The sequence below is a fragment of the Rhincodon typus genome, chromosome 6 (assembly GCF_021869965.1).
Source record: "Rhincodon typus isolate 14 chromosome 6, sRhiTyp1.1, whole genome shotgun sequence".
In the NCBI taxonomy this organism is placed as follows: domain Eukaryota; kingdom Metazoa; phylum Chordata; class Chondrichthyes; order Orectolobiformes; family Rhincodontidae; genus Rhincodon; species Rhincodon typus.
The window spans coordinates 107,180,009-107,200,200 of NC_063337.1; the positions used below are offsets into that span (position 1 = coordinate 107,180,009).

Sequence of the window (20,192 nt, forward strand, 5' to 3'; positions counted from 1 at the left end):
CTCTACATCTTGTTACCTTGGATGCTACTTTAGTACAGCACTGAAGCAGTGACAGATTGGAAGAGACGTTGTCTTTCCGATCTTATATTAAAGCAAGATTCCATATGCCCAGATGGCCAAAAAGATTGAAGAAATGGATGGAATCTCTAATGACTTAGCCAACAGCATCCCTCAACATACAGCACCAAACATTAATAAGATTATTAATTAATTTACTATTTATAGTAAACTTCATGTTTACAAATTGGCAAATGCATCTATCTTTGTAACATTCACAGCCCTTTGGCAATTCAGTCTTGTAAAGGACTTTAGGACATCCAAAGGACATGCTGGGTGCTTTATACATGCAAGTAGTCAACACATAAAAGTATTTTCTGTTAAAATCACCATTCTTCACAACTTTAACAGTGGGACCCATACTCTATTGTTTGCTTCAGCATTAACTCTGAGTTCTTTGTTTACCATGAATACCCTTGAGCAATTTATCAATCTAGCACTGCATTGCAACAACTCACCCAAGGCTCTGTGGACAGCACCTTCCAAACTTGCAACTTCTACAACCTAGGACAAAGCCTGTAAATACATGGGAATGCTAACACCTGCAAGTTCTCTTCCAAGGCACATTTGAATAGCAAGTTTCTCATTCGGCAGCAGCAAGTTGCAAATTAAGGGAAATGACAGTTTGTTAAATGCCTTATTAATGGTTCAATGCACCTCATTAATATTCAGTTTCCTATCTTACCAAATGCGCTGAACAAGGTAGATGTCATGAATTTGCAATACTGAAGGCAGAGCAGGTACCTGGCGACTAACTTCCTAACAGGGAAATGTATTGCCGTCCCTTCACTGTCACTGGATCAAAATTCTGGAACTCCTGCCCTGACTGCACTGTGGGTGCACCTACAGCACATGCACTACAGCAATTCATGAGGACAGCTGATCACCACCTTTTCAAGGGGACTTGGGGATGGGCAATAAATGCTGAATGAATACAAAAAAAATTTGTCAATTAACGCATGAATTCTGTGCCAAGTTCATGATACAAAATGGTTCTTATAACAGTTCAATTTAAAGATGACATATATAATTTTTGAGAAAATTTCTATAACTTTTAGATCACTTTTTCCAGGTCAGGTGTAGTATTTCATGCAAATAGGCACAACAGTCTTCAAATTAATATAATTCTTGGATTATGCACAACAGGAAAAAACAAATTTGTGCTGAAGGAGAAGAGTTCACTTCAGAATGAACTGTGAATAAATGGATTAAGTTGCAGTATAATACACAAGCACATATTCATTTTAAAATACAACTTGAGAAATATGCCATTTATAAATGTTTTTATAAAGCACACCTCACCCTCGAGCATTTTGATCGATTACTAAAAACAAGGCTCTTGCTTCAAATCATATTATGTATCAGTGTTTCTTCTTATCTCAGTTTCTCCCCTCAAAACAAAACAGGGCAAATTTAGAGAAGCAGCTAAAGCACACACCCCTTTTGATATTCTTAGAATTTCTTATTTTCCGAACACTTAACGATGAGATCATAAATACTACAGAAAAAAAAAACAATTTTGCCAAAAAGAAAGTATGACCTTGACTAGTCATAATAAATGAAACAGACAAAAGGCAATTGTCTGCAGATGTACTGTAAACAGAGGGCACTATCCAAGAAAGAGTTGCCTGACACTCTGTCATGCAGGTTAGATTAGGATCAGCTGTCTAGAAATAGATATTTATCCAAAGTTTACTATACCTACTGGCTCCTATCATGAAGCCTGATGTTTAAAAAGATGGGATTATGACAGGCCTGTGCAAGTAGGTACATTGATTTTGATTAGGTGTTCTTATACTCAAACAAGAAAACACATGCAGCCAAGCTGCAAAAGGCATTAAAATATACAGTATGGCATTGTAGGGAGTACACAGAACTATGCCCATGAATGTTACATAAATGGAGCTTTTTCAATGCTGTATTCACAACAATAAGGTTATCCCGACATAAATATGAAATTTTGTTGCATTTTGTAAGCATTATCATGAGTTGATTTGCATTTGTGGAAATATTTGTCCATTCTTAAAGATTCAGGAACATGTGTTATCCTGTTGGATATAAAGTGACGCTCCAAACTGATGGAACAACTCGAGTGTTTCCATTGGAGAATCTTTATGACACAGCGTAAAACATGGCTAAGGGACTTCTTTATGGCTGGCTACATTATATACACATTCAAGAATGTGTAATAATATTAAACACAGTTAAAACCTTTCATAAAATCTGAAAGAACTGTGGATGCTGTAAATCAGAAACAAAAACAGAAATTGCTGGAAAAGCTCAGCAGGTCTGGCAGCATCTGTGGCGAGAAATCAGAGTTAACATTTTGGGTCCAGTGACCCTTCCTCAATATCAGAAACAACTTGCTACATTTGCCAAATGGTGAGGTGAGCTTCTCATGAGGCAGAAGTGAGTTGCCAGCTATGGGGGATTATAGCTTGTTAACTCCTTATTAACAGAACAAATTGCTCATTAATATTCAGCTTCTTATCTTGACAAGTGCACTGAACAAGCTAGACATTAAGAATTCTCAACATTGAAGACGGTGGGGAGGGGAGGGTGGGGGTTACCTGGCAACTTCAGCTCACCACTTGCTCCAAATGACTACCTCTGTGTTTGACATTGGCCATTGACATCTCAGGGCATGCTTCTTGGGCACCAGCCACATGCACACATTCTGCAGATGTGGCATTTGACATGTGCCAGCCTCTATGAATCTACATGGCACGTCTCAGATCCATTTACAGGATGGAACTGCACTTCAGTGCTGTAGTTCAGGCTGCACCAACAACCATCATTGTAACACTGCAGCAAGGACACTGTGCTCTCTGGGACATACACCCAGCTGCATCTCTGGCCTGTTTGCTTGGTATCATTGAACTCACTCGCTTTGAGCCTACCTGAATGCTCATGACATCTCTCCCTTACATTGCCTCACCTTGTCTTTCTGTGTTTACCCCCTCAGCCAGAGATACCCAGGCTTAGACCACAGCTGTATTGCTGTGTTGTTTAGTGCAAACACAAAGCCAGGAAGCTTGTCATAGTTGTCATCAGTCCTCAGTCACATCAAGGGAGACAGCCTTCAGTCAGGAGGTCCCCAAAAAGTAATTTAAAGATAGCTTCCGATACCAGTCATGGGGCTTTGACATGGTCAGTGAGTCACGATTCTCTCCACATTAGGGATGACAAACAGAATATCAAGCAGCTGACCACCAATCCTGACTCTTTCTGCTCTGCTGTGGGGTGCTTTTCTCTTGGAATGAGAGAGGCAGATATTAACAGAGATGAAAGTGAGTGGCACAACTGTCACTTTGATAAAGGTGAGATGTCCCAAGTGAGTGAGTAGGGAGCTCAGAGGGCATGGCAACTGGGATGGTGAAAGTGAGTGAGGAATGATGTTAGAGCTAGTGAGGAGAGTGAGTCTTGGACGGTGGGTACACTCGCAGAGAAACAGTAAGTTAGCTCTGTTGGCTCGATGGCTGGCTGGTGATACAGAGTGATACCAACAGCATGGATTCAATTCTAGTACCAGCTGAGGTATTACCATGAAGGTCCGACCTTCTCAACCTTACTCCTTGCCTGAGGTGTGGTGACGTCAGGGTAAACCACCACCAGTCACCATTCTCTCTCATGAGAGATCAGCCATATGGTCTGCTGGAATTATTGCAGCTTTACTTTTTAATCTTTATTTTTATGCAACACAGGTGCTTATGCAGGTATTTCATTTGTTATCATTTACAAATTGGGAAATAAAGAATATTCGCTATTAAAAATTGGCTTTGAGCTGACAATGAGACCTGACAATGGAAATGGATCTGGGTGGGATGCAGTAATACTGTAATGGAGCAACAGTTTGCACTGATAATTCTCTCTTCCTCAGTCAGTAATGGGATCCAACGTAAGCTGGTAGAGATATTGCCTGTTGAGTCTTGAAAATGGGATGATAGCCTGAATGAGCCCTTTATTTTAATGCTTTTAAATTTCAATATTTTAAAAAAGACAGTTTTTGAGTCTCACCTGTAGCTGTCGAATAATCATGAAAAATCTTAAAACGTAAAAGGTTAGAAAGTTTCCTAAGTACTAATAGCTCAACAGCAGCTGTTCCAGATAGAATTGCTAAAGACTTCAATATGCCAACTTCTACAAAACTAAAATATTAAACTGCAAATATGCACTTGCATGAAGAAACTGCACCATGTATTATTGACTATACAGCATCACTCAGGAAAAAAAACTTTTCCTGTTTCCTCAGTCGGCATTTAATTCTGTCCATCATCTGGGATATGAAGGGACTGATATGTTTTTAAATATTACAAATCGCTTATCGGAAATAGTTGTATGTTTTGTATGCTGCGAGAGAGAATACAAGCTGACACTGATAACCTTTGATTTAGAGATAGTAGGAACTGCAGATGCTGGAGAATCTGAGATAACAAGGTGTAGAGCTGGATGAACACAGCAGGCCAAGCAGCATCAGAGGAGCAGGAAGGCTGACGTTTCGGGCCTAGACCCTTCATTTGTTATCATTTACAAATTGGGAAATAAAGAATATTCACTATTAAAAATTGGCTTTGAGCTGACAATGAGACCTGAAAACGGAAATGGATCTGGGTGGGATGCAGGAATACTGTAATGGAGCAACAGAAGGGTCTAGGCCCGAAACGTCAGCCTTCCTGCTTCTCTGATGCTGCTTGGCCTGCTGTGTTCATCCAGCTCTACACCTTGTTATCTCTGATACCCTTTGAAATGCCCGTAAATAAACAGACAAGTTTGATGGACTACTGCATTCAATTGTCCAAACAATAGTTTGTGAAGAGTCAGAAACTGATCTGAATTGTTTTATTTCTATTATAATTAAGTATTTGAGTGTGTCAGAAATGAAGGACTGATATAGACCGTGTATCAGCCACATTGAAGATTGCTGAAAGAGATTTTAAACGTATGCACTGGAATCTTATAGAGGTCTGAGTGATGTGGGCTATGGTGAAATGTGTGGCAGGATTAGGTGAGGAATCCGATGAGGCCCATCTCGATACTGGGAGCAACTTGCTCCATCTTTTAAACTTTTCGCAAGTGGTGTGGTGAGTTTCTTGCGAGGCAATAGCAAGTTGCGAATAAAGATGGATTACTGCTTAACAAAACACATTGCTGATGTCCCAACTCATCTCATTAATTTTCAGGTGTCTATCTGAACAAACTTGCCCAACAAGTTAGACGTTAAGAAAATTTGATATGGAAACCAGAGAGAGTGCCCAGTGAATTGAGCTTGCTGTTTGCTCAGAATGGCTGCTATGGTGATTGCAACCAACTGCAGCCCAAGACATGAGCACAGGTGCCAGCTACACATACTTCTCATCCATGGACACTGTCATCCAGCATTTGCCAACTGTTCTTGATCATCATGTCACCTCTCCAATATACCCTAGCATTGCGCTCTGGAAGAACTTACATGCATTGCAGGGTGCATCAGAAACTAATCTGAAATGCTTGTACAAGGAGACTTTGTGGGCATGGTCAGGCAACCAGCTGACAAACTGAGATCCAAGTAGAATCTCAGGGCTAGAGACAAAAAAAACTGCAGATGCTGGAATCCAAGGTAGACAAACATGAGGCTGGAAGAACACAACAGGCCAGGCAGCATCTGGAGGAAAGGAGCAGTCAACGTTTCAGGTATTACCCTTCTTCAGGACTGAAGACTGAAATGATGACTGCTCCTTTCCTCCAGATACTGCCTGGCCTGCTGTATTCTTCCAGCCTCCAGGTCTAGTGATGGTCTAGTGATATTATTACTGGACTGTTAATCCAGAGACCCAGATAATGTTCTGGGGACCTGGGTTCGAATCCTTCCATGGCAGATGGTGGAATTTGAATTCAATAAAATATCTGGAATTAACAGTCTAATGATGACCATGAATCCATTGTCGATTGTTGGAAAAACCCAGCTGGTTCACTAATGCCCTTTAGGGAAGGAAACTGCCATCCTTACCTGGTCTGGCCTATGTGTGACTCCAAACCCACAGCAAAGTGGTTGACTCTGAACTGCCCTCTGGGCAATTAGGGATGGGAAATAAATGCTGCCTAGCCAGTGACGCCCTCATCCCATGAATGAATAAAGAAAAAAAAATCTCAGGGCTCTTTGCTCGCTCTCTTAGTGTTTGCTCACTTTGCACCTCCCTGGATGTGCACAGCATCCATGCACTGCCTCATTGTGCCAGTTAGCACATTCAAACAACCAGGCAGCTTGCTTTGCTGATCAGTTGTCCTCAGTGAGGGGATGTACCTTTTGCTGTACAGCAGTGTGCTATGTCAATACTTAATGTCTCCTCCACATGCCAGCAGCCCCTGCTGTTTGGGGAGTGTGTCATGGTCCGTTCTGCGGCTGAACAGCAGCCAGTCCTGGGGATGGTAAATCTACAGTGGAATTGCATGTTCCCCTGTCGGCCAAGGCTCTGGGCACTTCTCCCCATCTCAAGGGGATGGGCCACAATTTGTCAGGTCTGTCAACAAAAACTAAAGGGCAAGCGGGTTGGACAGGGAGTAAGGACAAGGGCGGCTATTGCCATGGGAAGGAGACATAACAATTTAGTCTTTGGGAGTGGGGGCTGAAGGCTGGGGCAGTGTGGGGGGGTGACAATTGTGTCGGGGAGGTGGATACAGTATAGCATGGCTCAGGCAGAGGCTGCAAGCCATTGGCTGAAGAGGCCTCATTGTCACCTTCCATCGTGTTGAAAATTTGAACATGTGTACTGGTGAAGAAAATGGTTGTGGTCACACTCTGAATGGGGTTGGGGTTGGAGTTGGTGGGGTGGGGGTGGGGATAAATGACTCAACCTGTGAGGGAGGGGCTGCAGTATCCACTCGTGGTAGGATTTTTAAAGGGAAAGAACATTGCCCAGAGAATCATGTACTATACATGACAGAGACCTGCAATATCCCTATTCCCTGGCAATCCTAAAGTATTGCCCCGTTCTATGTGTTGCACTTTCCTGCCACAGATACTGCTGGACAACTCATTGATAACTATATCTTTGGGCACTAAGACTGCAAAAGAACAGGGATGTGTTGTAGTGGGTGCATTGTATTTTTAATCAGTATTTCTACCAACCAAGCAAAGATGTTAGTGTTAAATTTAAATTTTGAGTGTTGTCTTCACATTTCTCATAGCTTTTGTGTTGGAACTGTAGTCTATCCTGTCAAGGGTAAAATGTTACTTTTTACAAGTCAAGTGCTGGAAATGACAGCGTGAAATAAACTCTCTCTCAATAAATGATGTGACTTCAGTGGAATGTGTTCCACAGATCCACTGTAAAAGTAAAACAATTTAACCATTGCTTCACAGGTCTTTCAATCAGGTGATGGTCCAACTCCCCTCATTCAACATCATCAGGGGTTTGTTAGGGGAGATGGGGAAGAAACAGTTTCAATTGACAGTAAATTCAGAAGCCAGATGGCACAGATTTAAGATATTTAGGATATCGGGAGTCTTTTTTTAACCCAATGAGTTTTTAAGGTCAGGAATTCACCACTTGGAAGGATATTAGAAGCTGATTCAAATAACTGAGATCCACAGACTGATCCCAGCTACAACCTGTCAACCTCAAAATGACCCATTTATTCCTATTCTTTTCCGTCAATCCCATAAGCACTGATTTTGTGCAATAACCTCTTTAGGATAATGTTTTGTATGCTATTTGAAAATCCAACTACACTACTCCTACTAGTTTCCCTTATCTACACTGCTAGTTCCAACCTGAAATCCCTTTTGACATATCCTAATCAAACTATGATTCTTTAAGTACACTTTTACCATGTTGCATAGAACAGACCCTGTCACTTACTGGCTTGATGGCAAGGCTAGTCTCATCTTAGGTCTGCAATGAAACCCTTTTCTTCAATGCACAAAAAGTAATGAGGTCTGGAGCTGAGCGTTCCTGGAAGAATCCAAATTGAGTCTTGATAAGTAGATTATTAGTAACTATCATCTGACAATGATTCTTTCGAGCAGTGGAGAATAGTTTGATGGGATGGGAACTAATTGGATTAGTTTTGCTTTTCTTAAATGGGTTTTTTGGGGCAATTTTTCACTTTTTCAAGAAGATGTGAGTCTTGTAGCTGAGCTAGAGGAGAACTACTTATTTTGAGAAAACCTTCAATGTTACAATTGGGCTGTTTTCAGGACCCGTAGGCTTTGTTAAATCCAGTGTGTTCAACAAATTCTTGACATCGTGTGGTGTGAATCATGTTGTTTGAAGACTTTGGGATGCTGGATGTTGCAATATCATTTTAAGAAAACGTGCAAATAGTGTACATATCATTGGAGAACCAAGATGTAAAGCTAGATGTGACCAGCAGGTTGTGTCTCTGTTAGTGTTGGTGGTGTCTGTTGTGTGTTTTGAATCCCTGGAGCACACTTATTTGTTGAACTCTCCTGTAATGTGTGTGTACACACACATATACACAACTAATATATATATATTATATATTAGTTCTAGAGTTCAAATAATTTGTGCTGTCACAACCACATACCAGACTTTTCCTCAGAGTGGTCTGTAAACTAAGAATTTGTACAAGCACCTTAGCAGTTACCTTTTACATTTGAGTGTTTCAATTTAAAAATAACCAGCAGCACTACTTTGTGTTTCAGACAAAATAAGAAGTTAGTTTATTATACAGCTATTGCTGAAAGTGACTTAGGTTCAAGTGGCAAGTTACTGGCTAAAAATAAATACAAAAATATTTAAATGAAGGAAGGCTACAAGTTAGATATATAGATGAAAATAAGATCAGCCTCTAATTTTTTGCAGGCCTGGATTTCTTGAAAATGATCTTTCTGAAGTGAAGTAAACAAGATCTGAAGTCAGGTTCAGCATTTACAACCATTTCTGCAATTGAATGGTAGGAGATGGCTCCTAAAGGTGATCGAATAAGAACAGGTTCTGAAAGTGAGTGAAGCTTTACTGCATCCGCTGTACCCGGTGTGGCCTCCTCTACATTGGGGAAACCAAGCGGAGGCTTGGGGACCGCTTTGAAGAACACCTACGCTCGGTTTGCAATAAACAACTGCACCTCCCAGTCGCGAACCATTTCAACTCCCCCTCCCATTCCTCAGACGACATGTCCATCCTGGGCCTCCTGCAGTGCCACAACGATGCTACCCGAAGGTTGCAGGAACAGCAACTCATATTCCGCTTGGGAACCCTGCAGCCCAATGGTATCAATGTGGATTTCACAAGTTTCAAAATCTCCCCTCCCCCTACCGCATCCCAAAACCAGTCCAGCTTGTCCCGCCTCCCTAACCTGTTCTTCCTCCCACCTATCCTCTCCTCCCACCTCAAGCCGCACCTCCATCTCCTACCGACCAACCTCATCCCGCCCCCTTGACCTGTCCGTCCTCCCCGGACTGACCTATCCCCTCCCTAACTCCCCACCTACACTCACCTTTACTGGCTCCATCCCCACCTCTTCGACCTGTTTGTTTCCTCTCCACCTACCCTCTCCTCTATCCATCTTCTATCCGCCTCCCACTCTCTCCCTATTTATTTCAGAACCCCCTTCCCCTCCCCCTTTTCTGATGAAGGGTCTAGGCCCGAAATGTCAGCCTTTCTGCTCCTATGATGCTGCTTGGCCTGCTGTGTTCATCCAGCCTTGCACCTTGTTGTCTCGGAAGCTTCCTATGTTCCACTTTTATAACACTGCAGGTTCTGGCTTTTGATAGCCTAGTTCATTACAACAGTTCCTCAGTTGGATTGTTCTGGGTGCCTCCCTTTGCCTCCCTGTTACAAGCAGTTCTGTTTCAATATGTCTCTTTCATCATGTTCAGATAGTTTGCCTGTCCCCAACCGGCTTTTACCATAATCAAACAAAATAGCTGCAGATGTTTTATTGCTCCACAACGCAAAGTCAATTGTGCTGAAATTCCTTTTGATGTTCCTCTTCTTATCTCCTGTTTCACACTACAGCAGCTTTAAGTCCTCACACCTTTTTGAGGTTTTAATGAACAGAGGTGGAATCCTTGAATTACTCAATGACACTGTGTTATCTTAAGAATCAATCACAATCTGATTGGTCTGTTTTGGCTACAGGTGAATCCACAGCAGAAGTCATGTCGCTTTTGGGAACCATCTTATCAGACTGCACTCAATATGTCCATTCAGTGCATCATTCTCCGCCACTTCCGCCACCTGCAATCTGACCCCATTACCAAGGATATAGTTCCCTCCCCATCCTTATCTGCCTTTTGTAGGGACTGCTCTCTCCGCGACTCCCTCGTCCGCTCCACACTCCCCACCAGCCCCACCACCCCCTGGCACCTTTCCCTGCAACTGCAGGAGGTGCTACACCTACCCCAACACCTACGCCCTCACCTCCATCCAGGCCCCAAGAAAACCTTCCACATTAAACAGATGTTCACCTGCACATCCCTAATGTGGTCTATTGTATCCGCTGTTCCCGATGTGGCCTCCTCTACATCGGGAAATCAAGCGGAGGCTTGGAGACTGCTTTGTGGAGCGCCTATGCTCGGTTCGTGACAAACGACAACACCTCCCAGTCGCGAACCACTTCAACTCCCCCTCCCACTCCTTGGACGACATGTCCATCCTGGGCCTCCTCCAGTGCCACAATGATGCCACTCGAAGGCTGGAGGAACAGCACCTCATATTCCGCCTGGGAACCCTGCAGCCCAATGGTCTGAATGTGGACTTCACAAGCTTCAAAATCTCCCCACCCCCAACCTCATCCCAAGACCAGCACCTCTCATCCCGCCTTCTTGACCTGTCTGTCTTGCCTCCACCTATCTGCTCTACTATCCACCTTCTATCATCACCTTCCCCTCTCTCTATTTATTTCAGAGCCCCCTTCCCCTCCCCCATTTCTGAAGAAGGGTCCAGACCTGAAATGTCAGCTTTCCTGCTCCTCTGATGCTGCCTGGCCTGCTGTGTTCATCCAGCTCCACACCTAGTTATCTCAGAACGGAGTAGGTTTCTTTACAATATATAATAACTACACATTTTAGACAAAAAAACCTCCTCATAATTTGTTGGAAATTGGGGTCTCTTTTAAAACTTAATTTTTCAAATATTTCCTGCATAGCATGAAACCTTGTCACGGTAGTCACTTCCCTTCCCAAATGTAAAAAATTTCTTAAACAAAGACAAACTGAAAGTATGATAAAGGTCACAAGAAGGTTGGGATTGGGATCACTGAGATCACTATGTTCCATTGGACTAACATCAAAGATTTAGCTGGCGCCACATGTGCCCTATTACCAATGTAGTGTTTAAGAAAATAAAAGTTTTTGTCACAAGAAAAAATTAAAATGGACTTTTCAGTGGAGGTGGAGGGGCAATGGTTATTCCGATGTCATGAGTAGCTGGTTCCTGCTTGTTATATAAAAAAGATTCAAATAAGTGATTGACACAGCCTAGATTGCTAAACCCCATAATAGGGTTTATTAACAAAGAGTCAGAGTTGCAAGGTCATTCTCGTAAGGGGGCTATGTTTTCCAGACAGTTGCCTCTGTCTGACGGAAGATGGACCAGGAGCAGAGGAAGGAGACCCAATAAGCCTTTCAGCTGAAGGCAAAGATGCTGTCCCTGTCACTTCAATCTATTACCACTTGTGTACTTTTCTGTCTAGTTAACTAATATCCCACATCTAAACTGCTGCTTCTTGACAAATTTAATAAACTACCTGAAAGTTCCTTACAAATGGCTGACTGCCTATGTTCGGTAACTTTGGTCCTGAACCCCTAAATCTAACAAATGCTGTGTATGATTGGAGAATATGAGCAATGAGCATCGGGAGAGTGGGCAGAAGAGATTTATAAGAGTGGTTCTAGGGATAACAACCTTCTGTTATGAAGGTAGATTGGAGAGGTTTGGACTGCTCTCCTTAGATAGGAGAAGGCTAAGGGAAACTCTGATAACAGTTTCCATAATCATGAGAGGTCTGGATAGAGTGGATAGGGAGAAACTGTACCTGCTTGTAAAAGATCCGAGAATGAAAAGGCAGAAATTTAAAAGGATTAATAAAGGTAGCAAATTTGGTATGTGAATTTTCTTTCACGTAATAAGTGGTTAGGATCTGAAATGCACTGCCTGGAAGTGTAGTGGAGGCAACTTCAATTGAGGTAGTCAAAACAGCCCTGGATGACTATTTGAATCGAAACAATGTGCAGGGGTATGTAGAAATGGCAGGAGAATTGCACAAAGTAATTGTATTCATTTGGAGAACCAGTGAAGGCTTAATGGGTCAACAGCCCCCTCTACATCATATAACTTCTGTAATTCTGTAAAGAAGCTAGAAACCCAATGGCAGTAGCATGTGTCTAAAGACCATAAGAAGAACCACATATAAGGTTTGCTGCAATATAGGCTGCCTGCACTGAAACCCCAGGAGGCAGAGTTGCTTTGCAGACAGAACTTTGCAGAACAGTGCATATCTGATTCGTGGGGCAGCCAAATCGATGCATGGTGGGGGGTTAAAGTCAGTTAAAGATTCTGTAATCAGCTTTGATTCAGGCAGCAAAGCTCCAGGGTTATTATCAAATGTATACTTATATTTAAGTACACATTTAATGAATGTTATTTATCTCTTTAAAAGCCAGAATATACAGAAGATGCTTATATATCTCAACTCATTTTTCAACCCTTATCTGGTCAGCCAAATATTCTACCTCCCACATTATGGAATATGTTGAACCTTGCCTGTACTTCAACAATCTCCCAAGAGGTCACCATTAATAGGGAGATCCAACAATGTATCAGCTGCACTAGCTCAGCTTTCCATAGCCTGCTGTAGCCAATGTTTGATAACAAAGATTTCCAGAAGTCAATTGAAGTCCCAGTGCACAAAGCAGTTGTTGTGACTGGCTGCAAAGAGGCCTTGACTGTGTCACTGGCACAGAAAAGTACAAACAAAATTCAATCAGATGCCCCTGCCACATCCACATCAGGATCACTGTCAAAGAGAGGTGACTGTCCTTTCTAAAGCATAGCCCACAAGCATTTAGGCAAGACTTTGCAAAATCAACTTTAAAGGGCTGGTCAATGTGGCCAAATTGCCTCACTTGCCATGTCCTGTTCTCTCAAATCTTAAATGGCTAATGTTGCAGGAAAAAGACTTCAAAGACACTCTGAATTTCAAACTAAAGTGTGGCAGCATTGATGTTAATGACTGGAGGAATTTGTTCCAATTCATCAATGCAACAACTTGTCCATCAAACTGTGCCATGCTTTGGGTTGCAATGCCATAATGATAAGGCAGAGTGACCACAGAGAAGAAAGAAACAAAAGCAAATCCTGCCCAATGGGAAATCACATCCCCAAAGATCTGTCAGGTTGACAATCAGTCTGCCTATGACAGAATCTTGTAACCTCGAGTAGATGTCACCCTTCAATTGAGGGGCAGGTGACGTCAGGCAGGTGGAAACTGGGAACCAACTCAGATGTGGAATTGGACAGAGAGAGAGGACCAGACAGAGACAGAGGATGATTAGGATGCAACATTTATGATTAAAATGTTATTGCAAACATTTACAGGGTAAAGTTTCTACAACCAACATTCTGTCCAAGCTTTGCGACTGTGCTTGCAGCTGCTCCAAGTTTCTACACCCGGCAATCCTCATTGGCACATTGATTCTTGCATTGTCATCCAGTTGTGAAAGTCTAAGCTGTGCATGGACCTTGAAGACCCACACAGCCTGTAAGAAACTTAGGGAGAACCCTGGATGTAACTATTCTTCCAAGTTTCTGGTTATTCTTATACCTCTTTGTGAAGACCTCTGTCTTTTTACCATTGTGAATAAAGTCCCCATAATCTCTACAACAGTATAATTTTTTTGCTGATTGTTACAGGCATTTGACTGTGTTCTTTCCATACCCATGACTTAGTCTCTTCTTTTCTTTGACCCCTTGTTGTTATATATGGAAGAGTCCACAGATACCTTGTTTTTGATATTAAGTTATATACATTTACAATCTCTAATTATTGTTCATATCTAAATACTCTTTATATTGTAAACAAATAAACATAAAAAAACTAATAAAATGTATATCAAACAGAAGTTTCATTATCTTATATTTGTATAAAATAGCATTTATTCTGGAAGATGCTGATTTTAGAATTCCTGATGTATGCATGTAAGAACACTCACTAAAAAACGTGAGAAAGGTTGCTGTAACTTTTACACTACCTGTAAACTATTCAGTTGCTGCTCCCCCAGGAGGCGTTGTGTCTCTTCCAACTCCTGCTGGAAGTATAATCGGCTGTTTTGCAGATTTGCCCCACTCCTCTCTTGCATAAGCTTGGCATAAGCCTTAGCTTCTGAAAGCTGTTTCTGATAGCGGGAACCATTTCTAATCTCATGAGTTGATAAATTCAGAAGCAAATCAGTCGTCCTGAGAATACAATTCCAAAAAATAATGTACAATCATCAGTGAATTTTTTTTATTGTGTGAAGGACCTGCCTTATTCACAACATTACAGTTTTAGTTTTAGTTAAACTTATAAGACAAATGTATTCGATATACATTCTAGACAAAACTTTAGTAGAAATGGATACAAACAATAAAAAAACACTAAATTTTGTGGTAACACATTCCTAACTTATCAAAACAAATGATATATGTGGGACCAGAAAATGTAACTTCAAAATGTGGACTTAACTTTTATTTATGCAGTCTGATGAAATTATACCGCACTCTTTAAAGCTGCTTCAATTGAAGATAACACATGGCCTCATGTACTGATCAATGAGAAACTGACTAGGATTGTAGATGTGTAGTACAGCAATAACAGAAATTATTCTATAACGTAGCAAAAGTACTTTAAAAGATTCAATCAGCAAAAGGAAAGATTGTTTCCACTTGTGAAGTAGATAGAAACTACATGTAACATGTAGCTAATTCTATCTTTAAAAAAACGCACTTCGATAAAAAGGGAAATTAAAGAGTAAATTTTTGGGATTAGAGTAGCTGGCTCCTAAAGGAAAAATCCGTTTGCAGAGACATTTTCACCAAATAGTCTACTTCTGTGGAGTAATTGTGATTCTACTTACACAACACCTGAAAATTTAATGGAGAAACACTAATTTTAAACTATACTTAAAAACTGAAAACCGGAGAGAGGCCATTAAGCTTCAGAGACGAAAGGAATATAAATAAATCTTCAAATTTGTCCTTATAATCTTCATTTCCATTATAAACCACATATTCACCAATTTATTTTTTACCACTAAAGCAAACTCATTAAACTCATTAAAAGCATTGGATGGGACTCTGGTACATATTGACAGACTGTCGGGAAAACTAATAATAAAATTGCTTCTTAATTTGATCTTATATTAAATTACTTTCTTGCATTGGCATTCATACAATTTATGCATTTTGATGTTTTAGAACTTGGAAGATGCATTCTATTTGATAAGGAACGCTCATCATCTTACCGTTTGTTAACTGTGGACTTTGCAATAACATATGATGAGGATGCTGACCCACAAGATGAACCTTGAACCTGTTCAAGAGCTTCCTCTAATCGAATGGCCCGTTTTCTATGACCTGAACAAATCAAAAAAGAATTGAACCATTTAACGTAAATTTATAAATATATTTCTATCTTTATAAATAGAATTACAGGCATGCTCATGGTAAATATGAGGATGTGCTACTTGCTAAAAGGGTGTCAGGTTCATTGATTTAAAGTGACTGAACAAATGAAATACCATTTTTATTAAATAGAATTCTTGGATTTTTACTGATTTGAGGATTGAATTCCAAACTGTACCAATTGTTTTGTGAAAATGGTAAACTCTTGGCTTTAGTTTAAGCATATATTCTATTAACTAAATGAATTGCATTTTTCTCTCAATACTATTAACACTAGAATCTAAGGAAGACAGTATGTAAGAAATGCCAGTTGGAGTTCAATATTTGATGTTTAAAACTTCTGATGTGACAGCTGGGCCTGGCTATATTAGAGACAATGCTGTACTTTGGCAGCAGAGTGCGCAATCCTGAACTGTGGAGTTCCTGGAGGTAGCTGTGAGTGGAGGTGCCACTGTTGGACTGGGGTGGACAAAGTCCGAAGTCACATGACACCAGGTTATAGTCCAACAGCTTTATTTGAAATCACAAGCTTTTGAAGCACTGCTCATTTATCAGGTGAATTTACGTCACCTTCAACTGACTTCTGACTTGATTCAACAGCTTTGTAGCAGAGGGGACTATCTGGATTTCTATAGCAGTGATTCTTGGTGTTGGAAATACTGAATTGGACTTCTGGAGCTTCTGCTGCACGTGGAGGGTACACTGTCATTCATATCACTGTGGAAGAGTCACCTGGGTTCCATAGCAGTGGAACGGACTCAAATTATCATCAGCAAGGAGGAAAGGGCAAGGCACATACAGGCAACATTGGTAAGGTGAGGCACTGGGGGCACTCCCAGATCTGGCAAGCATCGGTTTGTAATTTAGAACATAGAATATAGAACAGTACAGCACAGTACAGGCCCTTCGGCCCATGATGTTGTGCCGAACTTTTACCCTAATCCTAAGGTCTATCTAACCCCCACCCCTACCTTATACTATCATTCACATGCCAATCTAATAGCCGCTTAAATGCCCCTAATGAGGCCGACTCCACTACCCTCTCCAGCAATGCATTCCACGCCCTGACCACTCTCTGAGTAAAGAAATTTCTATGAGATTCTTAGCAAATAATAAATTTGATGCTATGATTGGCTTCTATGTGTCTCTCTCTACCTGTCTGCCTTGTAGGATTCATAAAATTGAAATCTTTACATTTTGTAATCACAAAACAAGGTGAAAACTACAGGTGTTTTGTATGGTTTCAAAATTAAACATATTTATTGAAAACAATGATTTAATTGGGGTGAGGAAATAAATCATGCATTTTCTTTTTCTCATGGGAATAAAACACTTGAGTTTACAGAGTATTTTATGGTTAAATCAGCAGTGCTGTGCAACAACAAGTGTACAATCAGTACTATATAATGATTTGCCCTTTTTAACGGAAACATACCATTGTTCAAGAACATACAAATTAATTTTGCTTGAGTAATAATCTTAAAATTTCATTTGTTCCTATTTTCAATGTCAAAAATTTAAATTGTTAGAGTCTGGGTGAGAAACACTTTTTATTTGCATTCTGGGAGATTCTGTGCTGGAAATAGGATGTGCCTTCAGCTTGCTTTTTGTTCATTTTTAATTGTAAGCCCATGCTTTTAGGATAGGCAAAAGTCTTCAAATAATAATCTTAATAAAATATATTAACCAATGCAAAATAGCTCCACTGATTAGTTTGATAGCATATTTTAAAAATGTACTTTCCTAACGTTAAAACTTAAATTTTTGCACATTAGAGTTTTCAGTTTCTATGAAAATTACGTACTTCTTTTTCCCTCAGAAAGGATTCATAAAGGAACATTATGCTCGAAAAACTCTCAGAGAACTCTGAGGAGGTGGCTGACTTGATGTACAGGGCAAATGCAGTGGACGTGGACTTTTAGAAGGCTTAATTGAAGATACCACCTAGCAATATCATCCAGCAGACTGCTGAAGAAATTTAAGGGGAATAGAATACGAGTGGATAAAAAAATGGTTTAAAAACTAATTAGGAAGAAAGAAAAAAGTGAATTATGAACAATTTCAAAACGTGATTAGAAATAAGCAACAGTGTCACACTGCATTGTCGTAGAGTCGTACAATACTGAAGAGGCCCCACAGTCCATCCCATTGAGTTCTAGGATAGCTTCTGTTTATCATGTACATCAATGATTTGGACAGAGGATGAGCTGTTGCCAAAGTATATAGCATTGTAAGTTATTTCTACAAACCAAATGGAAGCTGGATGGGAATATAAGATTAAAATCCAAAAGAACTGCACATGCTGTAAATCAGGGACAAAAACAGAAATTGCTGGAAAAGCTCAGCAGGTCTGGCAGCATCTGTGAAGACAAAATCAGAGTTAACATTTCAGGTCCGGTGACCGTTCCTCAGAACTGGATATAAGATTGCCAAACATTTTTTGATAATGTTCCAGTATATGCTTGACTACCTCAGAGGCATTACCTAAGTCTTGATTGCCACAAAGTGGACAAAAAAGTGACAGGAGCAATGAACATTTGGAAATAAAACCCCCTTTCTAACACCACTGGAGGATTACTTACATTAGATGGACTACAACAGTTCAAGAACATTGCTCACTAGCACTTTGGGCAATTAAAGGTTTGTAACAAATGCTGGCCTTGCCTGCACCACCTACATCCCATGAAAGAATAGTGAAAAAAACTTTTGCTTAAAAAAAATTGTACTTTATTAAGAAAAATATGGTGGCATAAATGAGCAGAAAGATATTTTAAGTACAATTTCAGAAAACCTTAAATGTAGCAACTTATGAGTATGAACATAAAGAAAGACGATAGAATATTGAGCTTTATGGAAAGGGTATAGCAAATAAAAGTTGAAAAATAATGGTGAATCTATCTGAAACTTTCATAAGACTGCTTTTGGAAAATTATGCGTGCAATTATGAGTTCTGATGTGTAGGATGGATGTGAGGCACAGCTAGGGTCCAGCAAAAATTCACTACAATACTGTCTGGTTTGAGCAAATACAAACACAAAGAAAGACTTAAACTTAATTCTTCTAGAACTCCAAAAGGATAAAGGAGTGGTTTAAGAACCTAAGAAATCAGAGCCATCTAGCCCATTGAGCCTGTTCTGCCATTCAGTAAGATCATGGCCGATATTTTCGTGGACTCAGCTCTACTTACCCGTCTGCTCATCGTAATCCTTAATTCCATTACTGTTCAAAAATCTACTTTTGCCTTAAAAACATTCAATGAGGTAGCCTCGACTGCTTCACTGGGCAGAGAATTCCACAGAACCACAACCCTTTGTGTGAAGAAGTTCCTCCACAATTCAGTCCTAAATCTGCTCCCCCTTATTTTGAGGATATGCCCCCTAGTTCTAGTATCAGTACCAGTGGAATCAACCTCCCTGCTTCTATCTTATCTATTCCCTTCAAGTGTTTGGCAGAGACTTTTAAAATTATAGAGGGCCGAAACAGAAAGACTAGAAACAGATTATTTACACACTAAGAAATCTAAATAAAAAGACATAATATTAAAGACAGGAAACTGAAGATAAAATTTATGAGCTAATGATTAAAGCAGAGGCCATTGTAAAAGTTCTGAATGGGATAAAATAGGCAGTTGAACAAACATGGAAAAAGAGGCATGTGAGATTAGGATTTCAATTCTTGTGGAAGATGCAAACCAAATCACAGGACTCTGATTTCTATTTGGTGGCTGCCTGGAATAGTTCACTTTGAATGCAAGTTGCTATGGCAACATGTGCTTTTACATGCACGTTGTAGTCTGGAGAGCTATGGATAGTGATGATAGAGGCTCTAACATCTATTTCATCACATGGTCACCTGGAATCTCTCCTGATTTTACTGCAGTAGGCAAGTGTTGGAAGGATTTGCAGGGTGATACTCACCATTCTTGCTGCATTATTAACACTCCATATTTGACCATCACATCCTGGGGTGGGACTTAAACCAGGAGCTTCTGGCTCAGAAGCAGGAATGCCACCCACTGCTCCACACATCTTCCTCCAATTTTTAAACTCCATGCACCATGACTGCAGATACCAATTTGTTACATGGCTCCACCTGCTGGTAATTATGTTTTTTGGATTAAAATGATCCAGCAAGGTTCTCATGGTGCAGTGGTAACCTCCATACCTTTAAGCTAGGAGACCCAGGTTCAAGTCCCACCTGCTCCAGAGGTGTGTAGTAACATCTCTGAAGAAGCTCATCAGAAAATATCCTAAAATGACTACAATTGGCTCTTTATTCTCACACAAACTAAAAATGAACATACAAGTTAAAAAGGGTGCTAATGCAATTACTGAACAGAACAGTTTTTATCATTTCTCATTTAAATCCTGAAAGGTGGCAAGGCAGGTTAAGATACTGGATTCTATAAATAGAGGCATAGAGTAAGTAAACAAGGAAGTCATGATGAATCTTTATAAACCACTGGTTTGACCATCATTTGGATACTGTGTCCAAATCAGAATACTACACTTTAAGAAAGATGTAAAGGCC

At 40.4% G+C, this 20,192-nt stretch overlaps 1 protein-coding gene across 7 annotated transcripts in view; it reads right to left on the reverse strand.

The window, feature by feature from the left end:
• Nucleotides 1-20,192, reverse strand: part of cep126 (centrosomal protein 126) — a 333,901-nt gene that overhangs the window by 292,805 nt on the left and 20,904 nt on the right. For all 7 annotated transcript variants that reach the window (XR_007262252.1, XR_007262251.1, XM_048597775.1 and 4 more), the window contains exons 4-5: nt 15,503-15,614; nt 14,252-14,456 (exon numbers count right to left, since the gene is read on the reverse strand). Coding sequence is in view for 5 of the 7 variants with exons in the window: in XM_048597775.1 (XP_048453732.1) it covers nt 14,252-14,456; nt 15,503-15,614 (317 nt within the window). In the remaining 2 variants the exon portion in view is untranslated. The remainder of the gene's footprint in view (nt 1-14,251; nt 14,457-15,502; nt 15,615-20,192) is intronic.